Raw genomic sequence first — 16,787 nt, forward strand, 5'->3', positions numbered from 1 at the left:
TGTTGAAATGTTTGGAGTATAAGGCGTTCAGTGCGTGCATGCATGGGCACGTTGAAGGACGTGTTCTTGCAATTCTGATAATGAGAACACAAGGAGTCTCTTTGGGGAAGATTTAATTCCATGTTTATGAGCAGTCAGAGTTTGATAGTGCAAAAAAAAAAAAAAGGCCTCAGGGAGGGAAGTTCTCACTGGAAGTCCTGTTTAGTGTTTAGCATATATTTAAATCTCCCTTAACTGTGTATGGTTTTGGGCATACACACCCATGGAAGTGATCAGGAACTGTTTTGGTCTAGGTAATGCTTTGTCTATTTTTATTAATATATTGTCAGTGAGTAATGATTTTGATAAATGAAAGTCAAATTAATCTGCTTTTTTGGCTTAAAATTATTCAAGTTTTTTTGCAGAACTCAGTTGTGAACTCACAAAATGATCATCTGGAAGGAAAGGGGGAGGTGGTGCAGTACCTGGGAGCTCTACAGGGGCATGCACTGTGACCCGCCCGTGTGGGACTCCCCTTCCCAGCCTGAGGGGGGATTGACCTTCCTGCCAATGCTGGCATAGAAAGTACACTGATGTTAATTTCAGGAAACTTTGAACTTTCTAAAAGCTGTTTTTCTTATCAATAAATAAGATATTGACAAAATTAGCCTTGGTAAGGTTGAGTGCTGTTGAACTGAGCAAAATCCTAGACAAAACAACATACCTCATCGCGTGGCTTGGGGTATGAGGAAGTTTCCTTGTGTGCTACAAGGTTATTAAAAATAGATCCTGATAACAGTCACATCCCTCAAAGACATACTTATGAGCTAAGCTGCATGTTACAGTCAGATTGGTGGCTTTGCTTTTTCTTAATGCTTCACTGAAAGCAGTAATTTCCAGACGTCTTTCAAAAATCTTGTAGTTCTCCCTGAAAAATCTGTCAGAAGAGAAAACAGCAGGGAATTAAAGTAGCTGGAGGGCTGGCTTGGCAGGACAGCTAGTTGTCTTGTTTGTTGCTCAGGGAAAAAGTTCTGTCTTCTCCTTGAAAACCAGAAATTGGTATCTTGAGTTTGGAAGCACTAAGCATTCAGAAGAAAATCCCTCATTTACACTTTCATACCATGTTACTGTTTTAAACATAGCTTGTATGCTGTTTGAGTTAGGTGGCAGTACTTTGGCTGTGAGCTCCCAGTATTAGCTGAGCACATCCATGTCCTGCAGTTTCATCTGGAGTTGTGCTGGTTATAATGCTGGGATGGTTGAAAACCTCCATGTGAAGCCTCTGAGCCATATTCCTGTGGGTTGCTTGAGAAAATATTCCAATGCAAAAATATACTAAGCATTCTGTGTTTTAGGCTATTTGGAAAAGCTCTTTTATTAATACACAGAACTGTTCTTTTAGTGATGGCACTTAACTGTCTTAATTAAAACAAAATAGTAGCTGTTAAATGTGGGCCAGACAGAGGAGCTGCCTTATTGCTTTGTGTGGGAGAGGAATTTCAGGATGGAGGTGAGGGTTGTGCAAGCCACCACTTGGCAGCAGCCAGGGTGCTTGGTGGTGCCACTTTTGCCACTTCCTTAAAAGAGAGGAAGGAGCTGGAGGTTTGTACGTTCTGTGGTGTCATTTCAATGACAAACCCTGTGGTTTAATGGCAGGCTGCTTTACGTGGGAGGTGCAGCTCTGCAGGCTCTTGGACACCGAGGCAGAAGTGGTGCTCTTGAATGAGGAGACAGCAAGACTACTGCCCCAACATCACAGGGAATTGGTTCATCCCTGAAGACAATAAGGTGGTCTTCATTCACAGTAGCTTTTAGGGCTCTCAAGATCAACTCTCTACCAAAGGCAGCTGTTCTACCTCCCTCACAAAAAAAACCCAAAACAAATAAAACAAAAAAAAGTCAACATGTGTGACTTGGATAGTAGAAAAATATCCTTTTACTGTTCATCAAGTTTTGTAACAGATTTTTTCCTTTGAATCAGGTATAGGACGATACTGATTGGTTTTGGCTTTCAGATTTTGTCAGTGCTACAATTTTTTTTGTTTTCAGCACTTGTGGTTTGCCTTAGATGTACTGTACTTGCTATATCTGGTAAGCTGTGTTGTCTCTTTTAAAGGCACGCAAAACAAGTCCATGCCCGTTATAATCTCATTAAGTTCCTCTCTAGCTGTTTCCCCCTTTGGTTGTGGATATTGCCCATATTTGGTTCTACCTATGGTGCAATCAGTTTATATCTGATTGTGTGGTATGATACGCTGTCTTGCCTGAGCAAACCCTGATAATTTATGATTAGATGTGGCCTAGATTAGCATCTTATGATTTTCATGTTTAAAAGTACATTATAAAAGATCTTTTATGCAATGCAGTAGCAACAGGAGGCACAAGGACTTGCCTACAGCAAAGCTGCTCAATTAAAACCAAGGGGATGGTATAAATTGTATAGTTTTTCCTTTAGAATACCTAATATTGTGACCCAAAATACAAAAAAGGCAGTGCATTGCTAGGAAACTCTTTAATTTGGTTTTATAACTAGCTGTTTTCACAATCTCATAATCACTGTTCTTGTGAAAACACGTGCTCGTACACTCTGCATGGTGTATTTGTATTAGGCTTTAAAAATTGAACATCTGAGGCTTTATTTGCCTCCTAAACACTGTAGGGGCTCGTTTGGAAGTACTTGTGGTTTCATTAAGTTCTTTGGTCTTCAAACCATAATTTCTGTTGTCACATTAGCAAACTATTTATTAATAAGCAATTGTCATTAGTGTTTTGTTTTCTTTTAGGTATTTGTTGTTCTACTTTTGTGCATGTACGTGAACAAAATCAGGTGGATAAGAATATCCACTTAATTTCTACAAGACGAAAAGGGTAATTGAAATACTTGGTGACATTGCCTAAAATATTTTCAAATAAGCATGTTTGAAAAGGCATGCAGGTGAACTGTCCAGGTGTTTTTCAGAATTTCTTAGTCACAACATCGTGCTCATCTTTCCGACTGAGCTGCTTGTTTAGACCTTGCTGAGAATGCAAAAGTGCTGCTTTACATTCACCATCACTGTACCAACAGTGAGGTGGAAAGGTTGGGGAACAATCTTTGCCTAACAAGTGGCATCTCAGAAATGCTACGTATTGTCTTCAACAAGATCACATTACTCACAGTTTCTGAGCAATACTTGAATGTAAAGCTGAAGTTTTTCAGCAAGGCATGGCAAGCATGTAATTTTTTGATGATGATTCCAGTGTATTTCAAATCCACTGTAAGACATAATTATCAGCTGTCATCAGGAGGAATGCTGAAAAATTGGTTCACTATTAAATAAATATAGCTTGTGATATCTACCTTAGAATTAAGAATCTAATGTTCTTACACCCCAGCATTTTATGGCTGTCCTTTGTGCTTTTGTACTTAACAACAAAAAAAGGAGTTTGTTGGTTTGTTTTACTACTGCATTCTGATTTGTAAGGGAGCATTCGAAAATTCATTTGCTCATTAACAGTGCATTTCTTCTCTCAATAGCCAACTACTCCACCAAGCCAAGGGAGGCCTGATTCACCAGTTTATGCTAACTTACAAGAACTGAAAATATCTCAGTCTGCACTTCCACCTCTACCTACAAGTGCTCCAGTCCAAATAAATGGGGAATGGGAAACCCATAAAGATACGACAGGACGCTGTTATTACTACAACAGAGGATCACAGGAGCGAACCTGGAAACCTCCGCGGTGGGCCCGAGATGCAAGCATTAATAAAGGGGATTCCCAGAGCCATGCAGATCATGAGGTAGTTTCTTCTGAGATCAAAAGCAATGAAATTGTAATGCATATGAACGGGCTTTTGCTGTGGAATTTGGTGTCTCTTGGTTTCAGGCATCAAGGAGTGTCTTTCTTTGTCTTTTTGGTTATGTGTCTTGGTATGAAGTAGTCAACAGTTTCACTCTTCAGTTGCTTTTGTGTACAGGAATGTGTACATGATCTGTGTGGAAGAGTAGCAACCTGTAAAAATGCCTGTAAACACAGCCCCATAGCAGATACTGCTGCTTTTGACTAGATTACATTCAGACCATGAACTTCAGGTATATCAATGGATTTTTTTCATTATGTAAAAGTTCAGCCTTTGCAAAGCCTTTTGGTAAAACTTTGCTGCTGACCTTGCTTGAGATAGTTGAAGCTTACTGTGAAGTTATTTATGTTAAAAGATGATTTGGACTAATATTTGAGGTGCCAACTTATTCTGTGCAGCCAGTTGCTAGGGAAAGTCTGATTGTGAAGTATGCTTATCTCAACTGCAGTGGTTCAGATAAAGCAAAGGAATAGTTGGGAGATGGATATTGCTATTTAGATATGCTTAGTGTTCTTGTGTCCAAACAGTACTGAGCTTAACCAGTTTCCTGATGGAAAGGGAAAGCAAATATTTATCAAAAATCTTCTACATATTTGACTTCTATATTCCTTTTTCAAAAAAAATAAAAGTTTTGGTGGATTTTCTCCTGTGACTATATATAGTGTCTCTATATATTCTATATATATATATATATATATTTAAGCTGTAAAACCAGAGTTTAGTTTTAAAATTGAATTATGGACTGCTCAAAATTTTGTGATTGCTAGAAGCCTGTCACAGAAGTCTACCTCTGCAAAGGTAGTAACAGGAACAGGCAAGAAAAGGAAATGGAAACCTGTCATTTCCTTTGGCACTGGCCTTCGCAGCAACTCTGACATCCACAAGCATTTAAATAGCCACATTTTCTTGCCTCAGGTGAATGGCAGCCACAGGCAAACAGATGGAATGTTTATGCCTGTCCCTTTGGTGTGTCTGGTGATGGTCTCTTAATTTATCACTGACTGTCCTTTTGCTGGATAAGATTGGTTTTGGTCTGGGTAAGCTGATTGCTTTTTTGAGTAGTGATTTTCCTTGTCCTAGTAATGGTTTTCTCATTGTAGTTCCATCTCCTGGTGATGGTTTTCTCATTTTTGGTGTTCTTCCTTCTTTTCATGGAAGGATTGCTGTAGTTCTTTCTCCCTCGCCATCTGCAAGCAATCCCTCTGACTCTTACTCATACATCTGTACCATCACTTCACCACATGGCTGCATCTTTGGAATGCTTGATTTTTAATTTACTTTTTTAAAATTGCCCATAACTTCTTTCATCTCAGTTCTTCTGTTTATTTGTGATGCTTCAGGTATCACAAGTTGGCCATCAGACAGTTATGTCTATCAAGTTCTCAGTCTTTGTGAGACCAGTGAATGATACGTTTTGATTTTTAACTAGACACTAAGTCTGTATTTCCAGTCGCATAAGCTCCTTAGGTGATTTGTGTCTTGATTGAGTTATCAAAATATGGGTCTAGGGAGAGATATACACTGCATGGTCATGTCAATCCACTTACCAGCACTCATGTTTTGATTTTGAAGCTGCCTTTCCCCCCACCCCTCTTTCCTTTTGTTTCTTTTCTGTTCTGCATTTGGGAATATGCTTTACACTCCACTGTTCATGTTCCTTTTTGGAACCTCTGGGTATTTAATCCAATATAAAGTAAAGACTGAGATCCAAGCCTAAACTGCAGGAAAATGTAGGGCATCTCAAATTTTGTCTGATTAGGAAAAGTTAGAGCTAACACATCTTAATAATTTTTAGTTGGCTTTTATGCGAGTCTGAGTTATGCTCTTTTAATAATTAAAGAGTACATGCAGAAGGATTAAAAGCTAGTTTCTACTGATTTGTCCTCAGAGGAGCTTGTGTTGTCTTAGGTAGCAAAATGGAAGGTGATGTAAAAATGAGAACTGAGAGATCAGATATTATATGAGTAATATATGAAACATGACATCGTTGGTCTTTGAACTTTGTGATTAGGAAATCAAATTTTATTGGATAATTAAAAAGAGGCAGAATTGTATCTTATTTGCCAAAGTAGCTGGTCACAGACATGGCACAAAGAAAACAGTTGTAGGTCATGACAGTTAAATGGATGTTATATGTTACATGGATGGGATATGGGGAAGCAGTGAAGTCCTATGGACAGGGCCTGTAAGAAAGTATATAAGATTTTGGAATTACAGATAAAATGTATTAGAGGCAGTGATTTGTTGATGTATCTGAGGAAGGAGTGTTTAACAGTAACTAGGAGGAATTTGTCAAGTGAAGTGATTTAAGTTGAACTGTAAAAGGAATGAGATGTCACAATATCAGAGAAGACAAACTCTTAATACCTGGATAGGAGATCATAATGTGAAGTAGACATCCACAAATTACCCAACAGCTGTAGAAAAGCAATGGGTTTTAATTGCATTTCGAAACTAGATTTAAATCGTGTCCAGAATGTGATTTCATTCCCTGGTTTTTGTTTTAATATAAACAAATGATAATAAAAGGATGGTAGCTTCCTTAATTAGTATTCTTCCTGATTATTTTCACTTTCACAAGTAGTGGTAACGTTTAAAGCTAGAAAGGTTAAGTGATAGAAAGGACACGGGTAGCTGTTCCTAGTAAATGCATGGTGATGAACTGGTCTCTGCCCCCAGGAACTTTCTATGTAAATAGAAAAAAGCCTAGAATGACAATAGAAGCAGTGCTGTGGGGGAACTTTTCTGTAATTCTCTTTAATGTCACAGCAGAGATCTTACAAGGTGTAAGGTTGGATGCCTGTTTGCTTAAGATGGGTTTATTTAAGTGTGGGATAGTGTAACTGGGGATGAGACTTGAGATAAAGCATGGACAATATGAAAAAAACATATAGGTAGTTAATGCTGAAAAAGTGTTGAAAGTGAAATTGAAAGCTGTGGAATGTGGTTTCGTCAGTGTTCTCTAAATCATGTTCATGCAGCTTTAGCAGCTGTTCCTGACAGCTGAGGGACAAGGAGTGCCTTGGCTTGGTAAAATCTGTAATAACTCAGGAATTTTGTTGAAGTTTAGGTCTGCAAATGTACAGGATATGATTTAAGTCTTGCAGCATCTGAACTATTATTATATGAATGCCATGCAGATAGACACATTAACATTCCTACTATACAACAGTGATTTTTCTAGGATAGTTTTTTTTTTAGGTCCTCTGTTTAGTTTTACCTGTGTAGGGTGTTTCTTCAGTATCAGGAGTTGCTTGGAAGAGGCAAATACCTCTTCCAAGTATTATATATTAGGTCATAATCTCTATAGATAGTAATAATAAAAATGTCCAAAGTCTTCTACACTGATTTACCATATGCCAATGCAATTAATATTTAACTATTAAAACCATGTATACTTAAGTACATGTATACAATATAGTTATCCTGTGAAACAGTAGTTCAAATGGGGCCAATAGCACCCTTGACAACTCTTCAGTCTTAATCTGCAAGTGTAAAAATGGGACTGAAGACTCCCCCCACCCTGCATCCTCTCCTCTCCTCTCCTCTCCTCTCCTCTCCTCTCCTCTCCTCTCCTCTCCTCTCCTCTCCTCTCCTCTCCTCTCCTCTCCTCTCCTCTCCTCTCCTCTCCTCTCCTCTCCTCTCCTCTCCTCTCCTCTCCTCTCCTCTCCTCTCCTCTCCTCTCCTCTCCTCTCCTCTCCTCTCCTCTCCTCTCCTCTCCTCTCCTCCCCACAGTGGTTAGGAATTGGCAGATGAGAATCTCACATTGCCCCATGTGTAAGAGAGGTAGCATTGGTTAATCCACAGTGTACATGCTCACATTCTGTAAACTGTAGAGGACATGTGCATTTTTTCATGTTCCTTAATTAATGGTCTAAAATTTAATTTCCTGTGGGTTTTCCTGTGCTTGGTAAACTGGGTCATGTCAGTTAAAGGAGTGTGTGTCACACAAGTGGTAAGATACTCAGAAAATAACACCAAAAACCTACATAAATATCATTTGGATATGTCATTAAACATATAGTCTTTAAACCCACTGACTTTTAAAAACTGGGGAGTTTCTGATAATTGAGTATTTTTTGTAAGACTTGATTTTGTTGGGAGAGGTTTTTTTCCTGTTTAAAATTGAAATTGTGTCTCTTTCCTGCCTTACTGTTTTTCTCAAAACTCTTATGCCAGTGTTATTGAAACATAGCATTTTATTCCTGTAGTTTCTGAGTAGCAGGGTGTCTTAAATGTTTTGCCTCCTGCTAGCTGAGGATGCAAGACACTGTAAAAGGAAATCTGCATAGAATTCCTCAGGAGACCACAGCATAGAGATGTTGTGGGAGATGAAAGAAGGGAGATTTTTTTTTTTTTGGATGCATGGAGTGGATGCTTAGAATCAGACTACAGTGTGTTAGCAAGGGGATGAACAAGGTTTATGGGGGAACAGAAATTGTTTGATGTGTGTGTAAAATCTTTTCTCTGCGTTACACATCAAACTTGTTTCTAGGATAATAATTGACTTCTACCTTCAGGAAACAATTTTTCACCTCACCTAGCTGTTCCTGGTGGAAAGCCTTGCTTTTGCAATGCTCTTTGTCATGTGCATCAGAGTTGGAAGGAGGAGAGTGGAAATTCATAATATTTTAAGATGCAGTGGACAAATACTGTAAAATGCTGCCATTTAAGAAGGTGAAACTGGAGTTTCAAGTTGTCTTTAATCACTCCTGTGTTTCCAGATGTATTTCAGAAAAGGAGAAGGATTTAGGTATGGAATTAGGGATGGTGGTAGAAAACTGAGGTAGCTGGGCTCCCAGGTTTTTTTTAAGGCAATACAGATTACTAAAGCTAACTCTCTTCATCAGTAATGTAAATTTGTCAGAATAAAATTTGGATAGACAAAACCCCTGGAGCTTAAATTTGAATAGTGAAATCTGATATAGTGGAAATTAAAAAAAAAAATATCACTAAAAGCTAGTTCTGAAAATACTTTGAATTGTCTGCACTGTAAAAATGCATCTCATTCTCTCATAAGATATAAAAATGTGAACTCCCTGTTTTCATTACTATTCTCTTTCTAGTCAAATAATCTTTGATCTTTCAGATTTTAAAGCGCTTTCATTCTCAAAACTGCCTTGTATGTTTCTGACTACTTGTAGCATCTTTCATCAGAAGAAAACGACCACAGTTCTTGTTACAGCCAGTCAGATAGTCAGTATGGTTCTCCTCCAAAGGGTTGGTCAGAAGAGTTGGATGAACATGGTCAAACCTTATATACCAATGACTATACTAATGAAAAGGTACTTTTTCCTTCTTCTCATCATGTGTTCTAAATCTTTTCCACTAATTCACTTCTAGAAATGAAACCTGCATTTCCAGAAGTGAAGAGCATACCTCAGCAGTAGTTCCTTTTGGTTTTTTTTAAATATGCATGAAGCTTTAGCAAGTGAACTGACTTTTTTTTCTTATGTATGTTTTTGTTATTTAGAGTTTTATTTCCAGTTGTGTGTCAGATTATATTAAAAGAACATACCATGTATAATTTTTTAGTTCCTACCCTCCCCCTTCCTCTTGCTTATACTACAGGAATGAACTTCCTACCAAAAAGTTTTTCTTACTGTCTTTTAAGAGTGGCTCTTGTCTACATAGACCTTCTAGTTAAGATGTTTTTAAACTGAATGTAATGTGGCTTTATCTCTTTCATAATTTCCTTTATTAGGGATTTTTCACTACTGCTTTCAGATGTAGACAAACTTCTTAATTAAACTGCAGCCCTATCAGCAGATTTATGCCCTGTTTTTACTATCTAATTGCTACTGACAACTTACTGTGATTCTGGGCATGCCATAAAAATTTCTCCCACTTAGGATAGATTACAGTATTTGTTTATATTTGTAAAGCAGTCCATTTTTCCAGTTGTTCACTGAAGTTGCATTTTGAGGTTTTTTAACTTCTAAAGTTCACTGAAACAGTACTTTATTATAGCACCACCTGTTCTTGAGTTGAAATAGGCAAGTCTCATTTGCAAGAATTTTCTAAATAGTTAGATTTTTTGGTCAGATTTAGAATTTTGTTCTCTTTAATCAGTTTCTGACAAACATCTGTAAAGCACCGTCCTATGTTTTAGCAAATATGCAGCCTTCTTTTTTAATTGCACTGGGATTGATGATAAAAACCAGCCTTTCCTACCACGAACAGTTATAGAAAGGCAATCTTGTGAAACCTGCTTGAGCCAAGAGCCTTGCTGTGAGTGTTTCTGTGTTTTTCTGCAATCATCTTGTTGAATTTTGCTCATTACAATTCTTTTCTCTCTGCATGAACAGTCCCAGCTGTCACGGGTTTACTTCTTTGATTGTGGGAGGTGCTTGTAGAGGTTACAGAAATTATATTGTCTTCTTCATGATTTCTCTAGGGACTGCATCTCATGTTTCCATTGATATTTTAAAAAAGTTGTTGAATGAGTGCATAAATCTCTCATATTATCAGCAGTTGCTGCTTAAGCTGTTTTTTTTGTAATTTTATGTATAAGATCCTGATGCAGATCTGATGGAAAAATTGTGCCTCCCTAAACTGACAACATAATGTTGATAAGAATGAGATGTGGCATCTTAAAAAAAAATCAATCTATTTATCACAGTATCTTGTGTGATATTGCTGGACTTTTTTTCTGAGGAGTTACGGAAGAAAAAAATCAGGATGCTGAAAACTGTTGCTCTTACTGCAATCTAACCTTCGTTAGTTAATGGAGGTTGTGCATTAGACACAGCTGAAGTGGATGGCACTTAATTAAAAATTAACTTTAAATCTCAGGTCTCAGGGATTTACTGTTGTGACTGTCACTCTGATTACATTTTCTATCATCACATTTCTTTCTGCAGTGGATAAAACACGCAGATGAACAAGGTAGACCATACTACTACAGTGCTGATGGTTCCAGATCAGAGTGGGAGTTACCTAAGGTGAGTGACCTAAAAAAGAAACTTCAACAACTTGGGGCTTTCCCCTCTTCCTGAATATGTGTTCTATCAGGCCTTTAATGTGGAGTATTAACCACCAGAGGACTCAGATATTGCTCTTTGTTATTTATTGCATTTTTGTGGAATTTCTGATTATGAAGAAGAAAAAAAATGTACTCAAGCACATGAAAAATGGATGTATATATCTTATTTAGATGTCAGAGGAGATCTGGTGTCCCTGCTGAATTGAGCAAAGGTTTTGTGCAGGGCTGCAGAATACTATCTGTGATTTTGCTGTGATAAAGAAAACCCATATAGAAAAAAGGAGAAAACTTCACTGAGAAACTGTAGTCTATTTTTAGAACCTTCCAAAGTGCTTATACAAACAAGTGTTGGAAAACAAAAGTTGCAGCAGAGTTTTGTGGTATTTTTGAGGATGGCACAGTCTCACCAGAATTGTGTTCTGGTATTTATTGATTTTGTAGTGAAAATAGAAATTCGTAGGGAAGTGACAGATCTGGGGACACTTGGTAGTCTGAGGGTATATCTAATACTATTTAATTTTCATATTCACTTCAAAAAACTGGGCATTTGTCATATGGATGTTGTTATGTATGTCTTCCCTGCTCTTTGTTTGATACTACATAATAAGCTGTGGCCATTAGAAAAATTGTTTCACACAAAACTGTGTGTAAATATATGAAAAAATATGTTTCTCCATTATTTCTCCATTTGTCAGTACAAAAATCAGTGCCTCGAGTCACTTCCACTTAGAAAGGAGCATCCTTAATAGGTAGTGCTTTCATAATACTTGTGAGAAAATATTTATATGAAAATTATGAATGAAGTTATATACTAAGCTCTTATGTTAGTAGAAGAATATGCATCTGAATCACTGAAGAGTTGAGTTAGCTTCTCCTTTGTCAGTCTGATGCATTAGATAACATTAATTTTGTAACATGTCTCAATGTAACAATATCATCTGTACCTATTGGTTTTAAAAGCTGTTCAGAATTTGATTAGTTACTGGATTTATTAGAAGTACTAAAATCAAATAGACCAGGTTTTAGCAGAAGCAATTATTAGTTTTATATGTATAATTGAAATAATTTTGGGGAATAATGTCATGAGTACTTCATTCTATGACTTGTGCTGTGCAGAAAGTTTTGACTTGGAAGAAATTGTGTTTCACAAAAATAGATTGAGTTAGGATTTGGATTAAATAGCAAATTGCCTTTAATCCAATTAGAATAAGTTGCCAAGGTAATCCAGAACCATTACCTGAGGTACATTAGGAGGAATAAAGGACTGGGTTCTAGTATTTGTTTAATAATGCATCTTATTCTAGTGATTCTAGACAAAGTCTGAGTTCTGTTGTACTAGTAGCCACTTCCAAAATGAAACATAGCCTTTGGTTTGTAATTTGTGATCTGAAAGTGATCACATATTGATGTTAGAAATTGTCCTTGAAAATTATTTCTTATGATTCATTTGTGTGGAATGTACTTTTTAATTCCTTCTTAAAACTAGTAAATCTTGACTGGCAGCAAATATACAGTTGACATAAGAAAATGAGCAGTTGATTCTTAGATTCAGAATCCTTGGCTTTTAGCTTTAAATTCTATGGAATAGATTAAATATTTCAACAAAAGATTAAGCTAGTTTATGTAATTATATATTGAAGATGTTATGCTTGTGAAAAATTAAACATGATTGAAGATTAGACTCTCAAAGATCTTGCTGAAGATGGTGATAAAGTACTTAAAACAAATGAATTAAAGAACACTCAGACCACAAAACTGCTTTGAAGAAAAATAATCTATGTTGAAAGTTGTCTTGAACAGTGACAGAAAACCATAGAAAGATCTCAGCATTGTAACACTTGCTTAAATGAAAAGTTAGTTACTGGGAAGAATCCTACTCTTCTCAGTTTGTTTTATTTTTTGTTTGTTTGTTTTGGTTTTTTTTTTTTTTTTAGCCTCAGTGTATTTAGCACTAATACTGCCTTCCAAATCTTGTGAAATAAAGTGATGTAATAGCATGGTGATGTAATACTATAAACCAGAAAAAGAATAGAATCTTTTTGTTAGATGGTTCTTAATAATCTGGATTTCATTAGAACTAAGAATGGTTCAGAGATTTCTGGAAATAGCACACTAGCTGAGCTAATGCTGTGACATTAAAAATCTTCAGAGTAATAGAATTAACTATAAATGTGCACGTGCTTGGGAATAACACTCTGTTCTTGTACGTGTGTTAAAAATTGTGAGGGTATATGTTGGGAAGGGAGGACAGTTACAAAACAAATTACTTTAGACAGTCTCACAGAAAGCCCTCCAGTCATGTGGATTTAAATAACATCTAGGAATAGCTGGATGCCTCTGGCTAAAAATGATGTTTCAGATGCAGTAGCTTTGACAACTGCTGAAAAGTCTATTAAGGCTCATGATGAGTGTGACCCAGCTTTCTGCAGTGGAAGAGAAGAACATACTGAATTAATCTTTAAAGTGGATAATAATATTTTAATCATAGTTTCTATTAGATCCTGCAGAAGACTGAGATTTCTCATCTGCGGTATTCTGCTGTATTCTGTTTTTGGTTCTTGTCAATTATTAAAAAACCCAAACAACCAAAAAACCCCAACAAACAAGCTGTTAAAACATAGAAAATAAAATATGTTTATTTCCTGTTTAGTGAAAGAATACTGCCTGAATTCAGTTTAAGAAGGGCTACAACCCTATTCCAGAAATAGTTCTCTAATAGGAGTTTTATGACTTAAGCAAATGAGAAATCTCTAGTAAGGGTGAGGGGAATTAAACTCATCTCAGGAGTAAGAATTCCCTAATTTCTGAAGTTTCAAGAAAAGTTAACCTATCAAAATGACAAAAAAAAAGGTGGGAAATCAAATAAATATTAAAATGAATAGCTCAAATGAGAGTTATAGGGGATAACCTAAATAAAAAGTAGAGATTAAAAATCTCTCAGATTTTCAAAATGCATTCCTAGGTCAACACCTGGCATAAGAGCATGATGCTTGGCCTTCCTCTGAGCAAGCTCACTGACCCAAGAGTAGCCTTTGGAGGAAAATGTGTTGGAAGCTTCTGGAGTGATCTCAGTTTTAGTGTTAATATTTACAGACTATGATATTGAAATTGTCTGTGTTCTTCTCACAAATTCCTGCAGCAAAGCTGTCCTTGCTGTACCCACAGAGGAAGGAGTAGCTGGAGGAGTTTCATTTTTGGACCAGCGGTCTGTTAATTCACTCTGTGCACTGCCAGCATGGGGGGTGAGCTCAGGGACCTCAGTTCTGGTACTTGGTGAATGGTTTTCCTGATGGAGACCTGAAAACTGTCAGAGCATGATAGCTGAAAAAATTACAGTAAAACAGGGGGCAGGTAATGTCAGGAACATATTGTGCAATTAAATGGTGAAGGAAAATAAACATGAGAATATGTAAAGAAAACTTGTTTGTCTTATGGTAAATTTGTCTTGTTCTCAGCTGTGCTGCTGGCTTTGAGGTTTACCCTGTGTGCTGGCATTTGAGTCTACTGCAAGTCAGTGTGGTTTCATTAGCAGTAGTGACATTCTTGTGCTTAAATTTGGGATTGACTGGTGAAAGTTGAGACAGCCTCAGTTGGTGTGAGGATCTAGGTGGTTTTTAACAACACAAGTTGTTAAAAAAGCAAACCTGAGTTAAGTATGAGAAGGCAGTCAGGGTTTTTTTCTTTTCTCTTTTATAGATGTATTTCTACTCACAAAACCTGGTCTGATCTTCCTCATTTCCCCTGGGGTTTAGTGGCTCCCACCTCCCTCCAGCCTTTGCTTGGGCACACAGTGGGACCTGTGGCATTCAGCAAGGACTTGGGGCTGCTCATCAAAGATGAGCAGTCTCGGTGACCCTGAGCATTAAAAAGGGAAGCAGTGGATGTCCAAGACAGCTAACTGGACAAAGCAGGTTATCCAGAGGTGTCTTTCAGCCATTGGTACATTTGAGCTCGAGCTGCTTGTCCCTATGGTCTCATTCTGTCTGGGTTCTGTTCCTTCTGTGTGGCTGAGGCCTCCAACTGCTGCCACCCTGACCTCCTCTGGCAGAGAAATCTTCATTCCCTAGAGAAAGAAAGGGAATGAAATCACTTAAAAGGGCAAAAATAATTCTTATTTATTTATTTATGGAGGTTTAAGAAAAATGTGTTACTGATTTAGTTGATAAGAAAAGCAAAAGCTGTAACATAGGTGTTACATCTATCACAACAACAAAAGAGTTTATTCAAAGCCAAGGACAGTAGGAGCACTAGAAAGTGGTTTTGTTCTGAGGCAGCTTTAATTTAAGGAAGGCTCTTCTATTTCAGACAGTCTTTTGGGACAACTGCAAATAACATGTATGAGGTGCTAAAGGGTACTAGGGTAGCACAATGTTTTTAGATGCTGCTGTTTTGGTCTTTGATTGCAGTAAGGCTGTCTAAAATGCTTCAGTTCTGGTCTTTACCAGCTTTCAGTATTGGTTGTTTCCCAGTCTTTTCTCCCTTAGCCCACCCAGTTCCTGTTTCTGGCTGAAGATGTTGCTAACACAAACCAAGAAGAATCTTTTTTCTGTTTCTTAAAACTGAGAGATCCGTGTTAACTCTGTAAGAAAGGGGACAACTGCTACAAATAACTTGGAGGTGTTACATTTGTTTCAGCCACAATTAGGCTAGGACAGAGCCTTGAGCCATGCCATGTATCAGCTTAAAATTAAATAGAAATCACTCAGCCAGTTGAGAAGGTTAGAAAATTTTATACTGAGGCAAAGAAAGCCTTTAAGTAGCTGGAGAAGGTATTGAACAAATTCAGGAATGAAAAGAATACTCTGTGACCTAAATTTACACCACTGGTGTCCTTGAACTACAACAAGAACAGTTTCAAAAAATCCCTGTTTTGCTTGGTGTGTGCAGTCAGAGAATGAACGATTTGCTCACGTGCCTCCTGTGTGAGAAGAGATGCTCCCAATGAAATGGGGAACAAGCTGGGGTGATGTGCCAGGGAGGTTAGTGTAGTGGGACAAATTTGAGTTTGTGGAGGATTTCCAAGAAGCAGTAGTGTGTAAATGTGGAGTTGTGTTCTACATTTTAAAAAGCTTTAGTGTTAGGAAACAAACACTGCCCCCTAAGAAGATGCTGTTGAGGCACGTGGTGTTGCAGGGTTGTCCTATCAGGCAATGTGTAGTCCTGAATGGGTCAATTTTATTGCAGAGGACAGCCTTGCCTGATCTCTGTCTTCAGGATCACATCAAGTCTTAGGCATAGAAAGCCTCCTTATGGTTACGTAAAAACAAGATTTTGTTTGAGGGAAGGCAAGCCCAACCAAGTTTCTGATAAACAAAGGTGAATACTGCAAATGCAGGAGGAGAAGAGAGCAGCTCCTGTGCAGGTAGGAGTCCTGTGGAGCATCAGGGAACTGACCTGAAGCTGTTCTGCAAGGCTTTTTGAACTGAGCTTGGGTGGGGCAGAGCACAAGGTAGCAGGGTGGTGTCACTCAGCCAGGCAAGCCTTCCTGCTCTGGCCGCCTCTCCCTGGCCAGTGGACACTGCCTGTCTAGTTCTGCTGGACAATGCAGAGTGGGAAGTGGTGCCTCTGTCTCCCTGTGATTATCTTTGGACAGACCAATTCATGCATTTTAAAATGCATGGAGACTTGTCTTGAGCCCAGAAACACGAAACTTTTTATTTCCACATCATCCTTCCCCCCAGTGTATTTTACTAGTTATAATGAATAAAACAAATAAAAAACCTCTTAGACATCTGAGAAAAAAAGATTTACTTGAAGTTTCTATTGTGAGAAAATGGGGCAAAAATGTCAAATGTTCCCTTTAAAGACTTGTCAGTTTACTAACACTGTTTATATCACCAATGCAAATTATTTAAGCTGCTAAAATGCATAGAGCTCAGTGTTCCTGAGTTGTTAGCAGTGCTTTGTTGATGAGCTCACTCTTGCTTTCCTTTCTTGTTAGATATGTTTAGTAAAACTTGAATTTCATGTTACAGTTCCTTT

At 37.7% G+C, this 16,787-nt stretch overlaps 1 protein-coding gene across 10 annotated transcripts in view; it reads left to right on the forward strand.

The window, feature by feature from the left end:
• The window catches only part of ARHGAP12 (Rho GTPase activating protein 12), a 76,212-nt gene that overhangs the window by 29,474 nt on the left and 29,951 nt on the right, over window positions 1-16,787 (forward strand). For 6 of the 10 annotated variants that reach the window (XM_038125838.1, XM_038125844.1, XM_038125853.1 and 3 more), the window contains 3 exons: window positions 3,497-3,760; window positions 8,965-9,105; window positions 10,684-10,764. In XM_038125838.1, coding sequence (XP_037981766.1) covers window positions 3,497-3,760; window positions 8,965-9,105; window positions 10,684-10,764 — 486 coding nt within the window. The remainder of the gene's footprint in view (window positions 1-3,496; window positions 3,761-8,964; window positions 9,106-10,683; window positions 10,765-16,787) is intronic. The other 4 variants (XM_038125868.1, XM_038125874.1, XM_038125883.1 and 1 more) reach the window with 2 other exon arrangements.

This window comes from Motacilla alba, chromosome 2 (assembly GCF_015832195.1).
Source record: "Motacilla alba alba isolate MOTALB_02 chromosome 2, Motacilla_alba_V1.0_pri, whole genome shotgun sequence".
Classification (NCBI taxonomy): domain Eukaryota; kingdom Metazoa; phylum Chordata; class Aves; order Passeriformes; family Motacillidae; genus Motacilla; species Motacilla alba.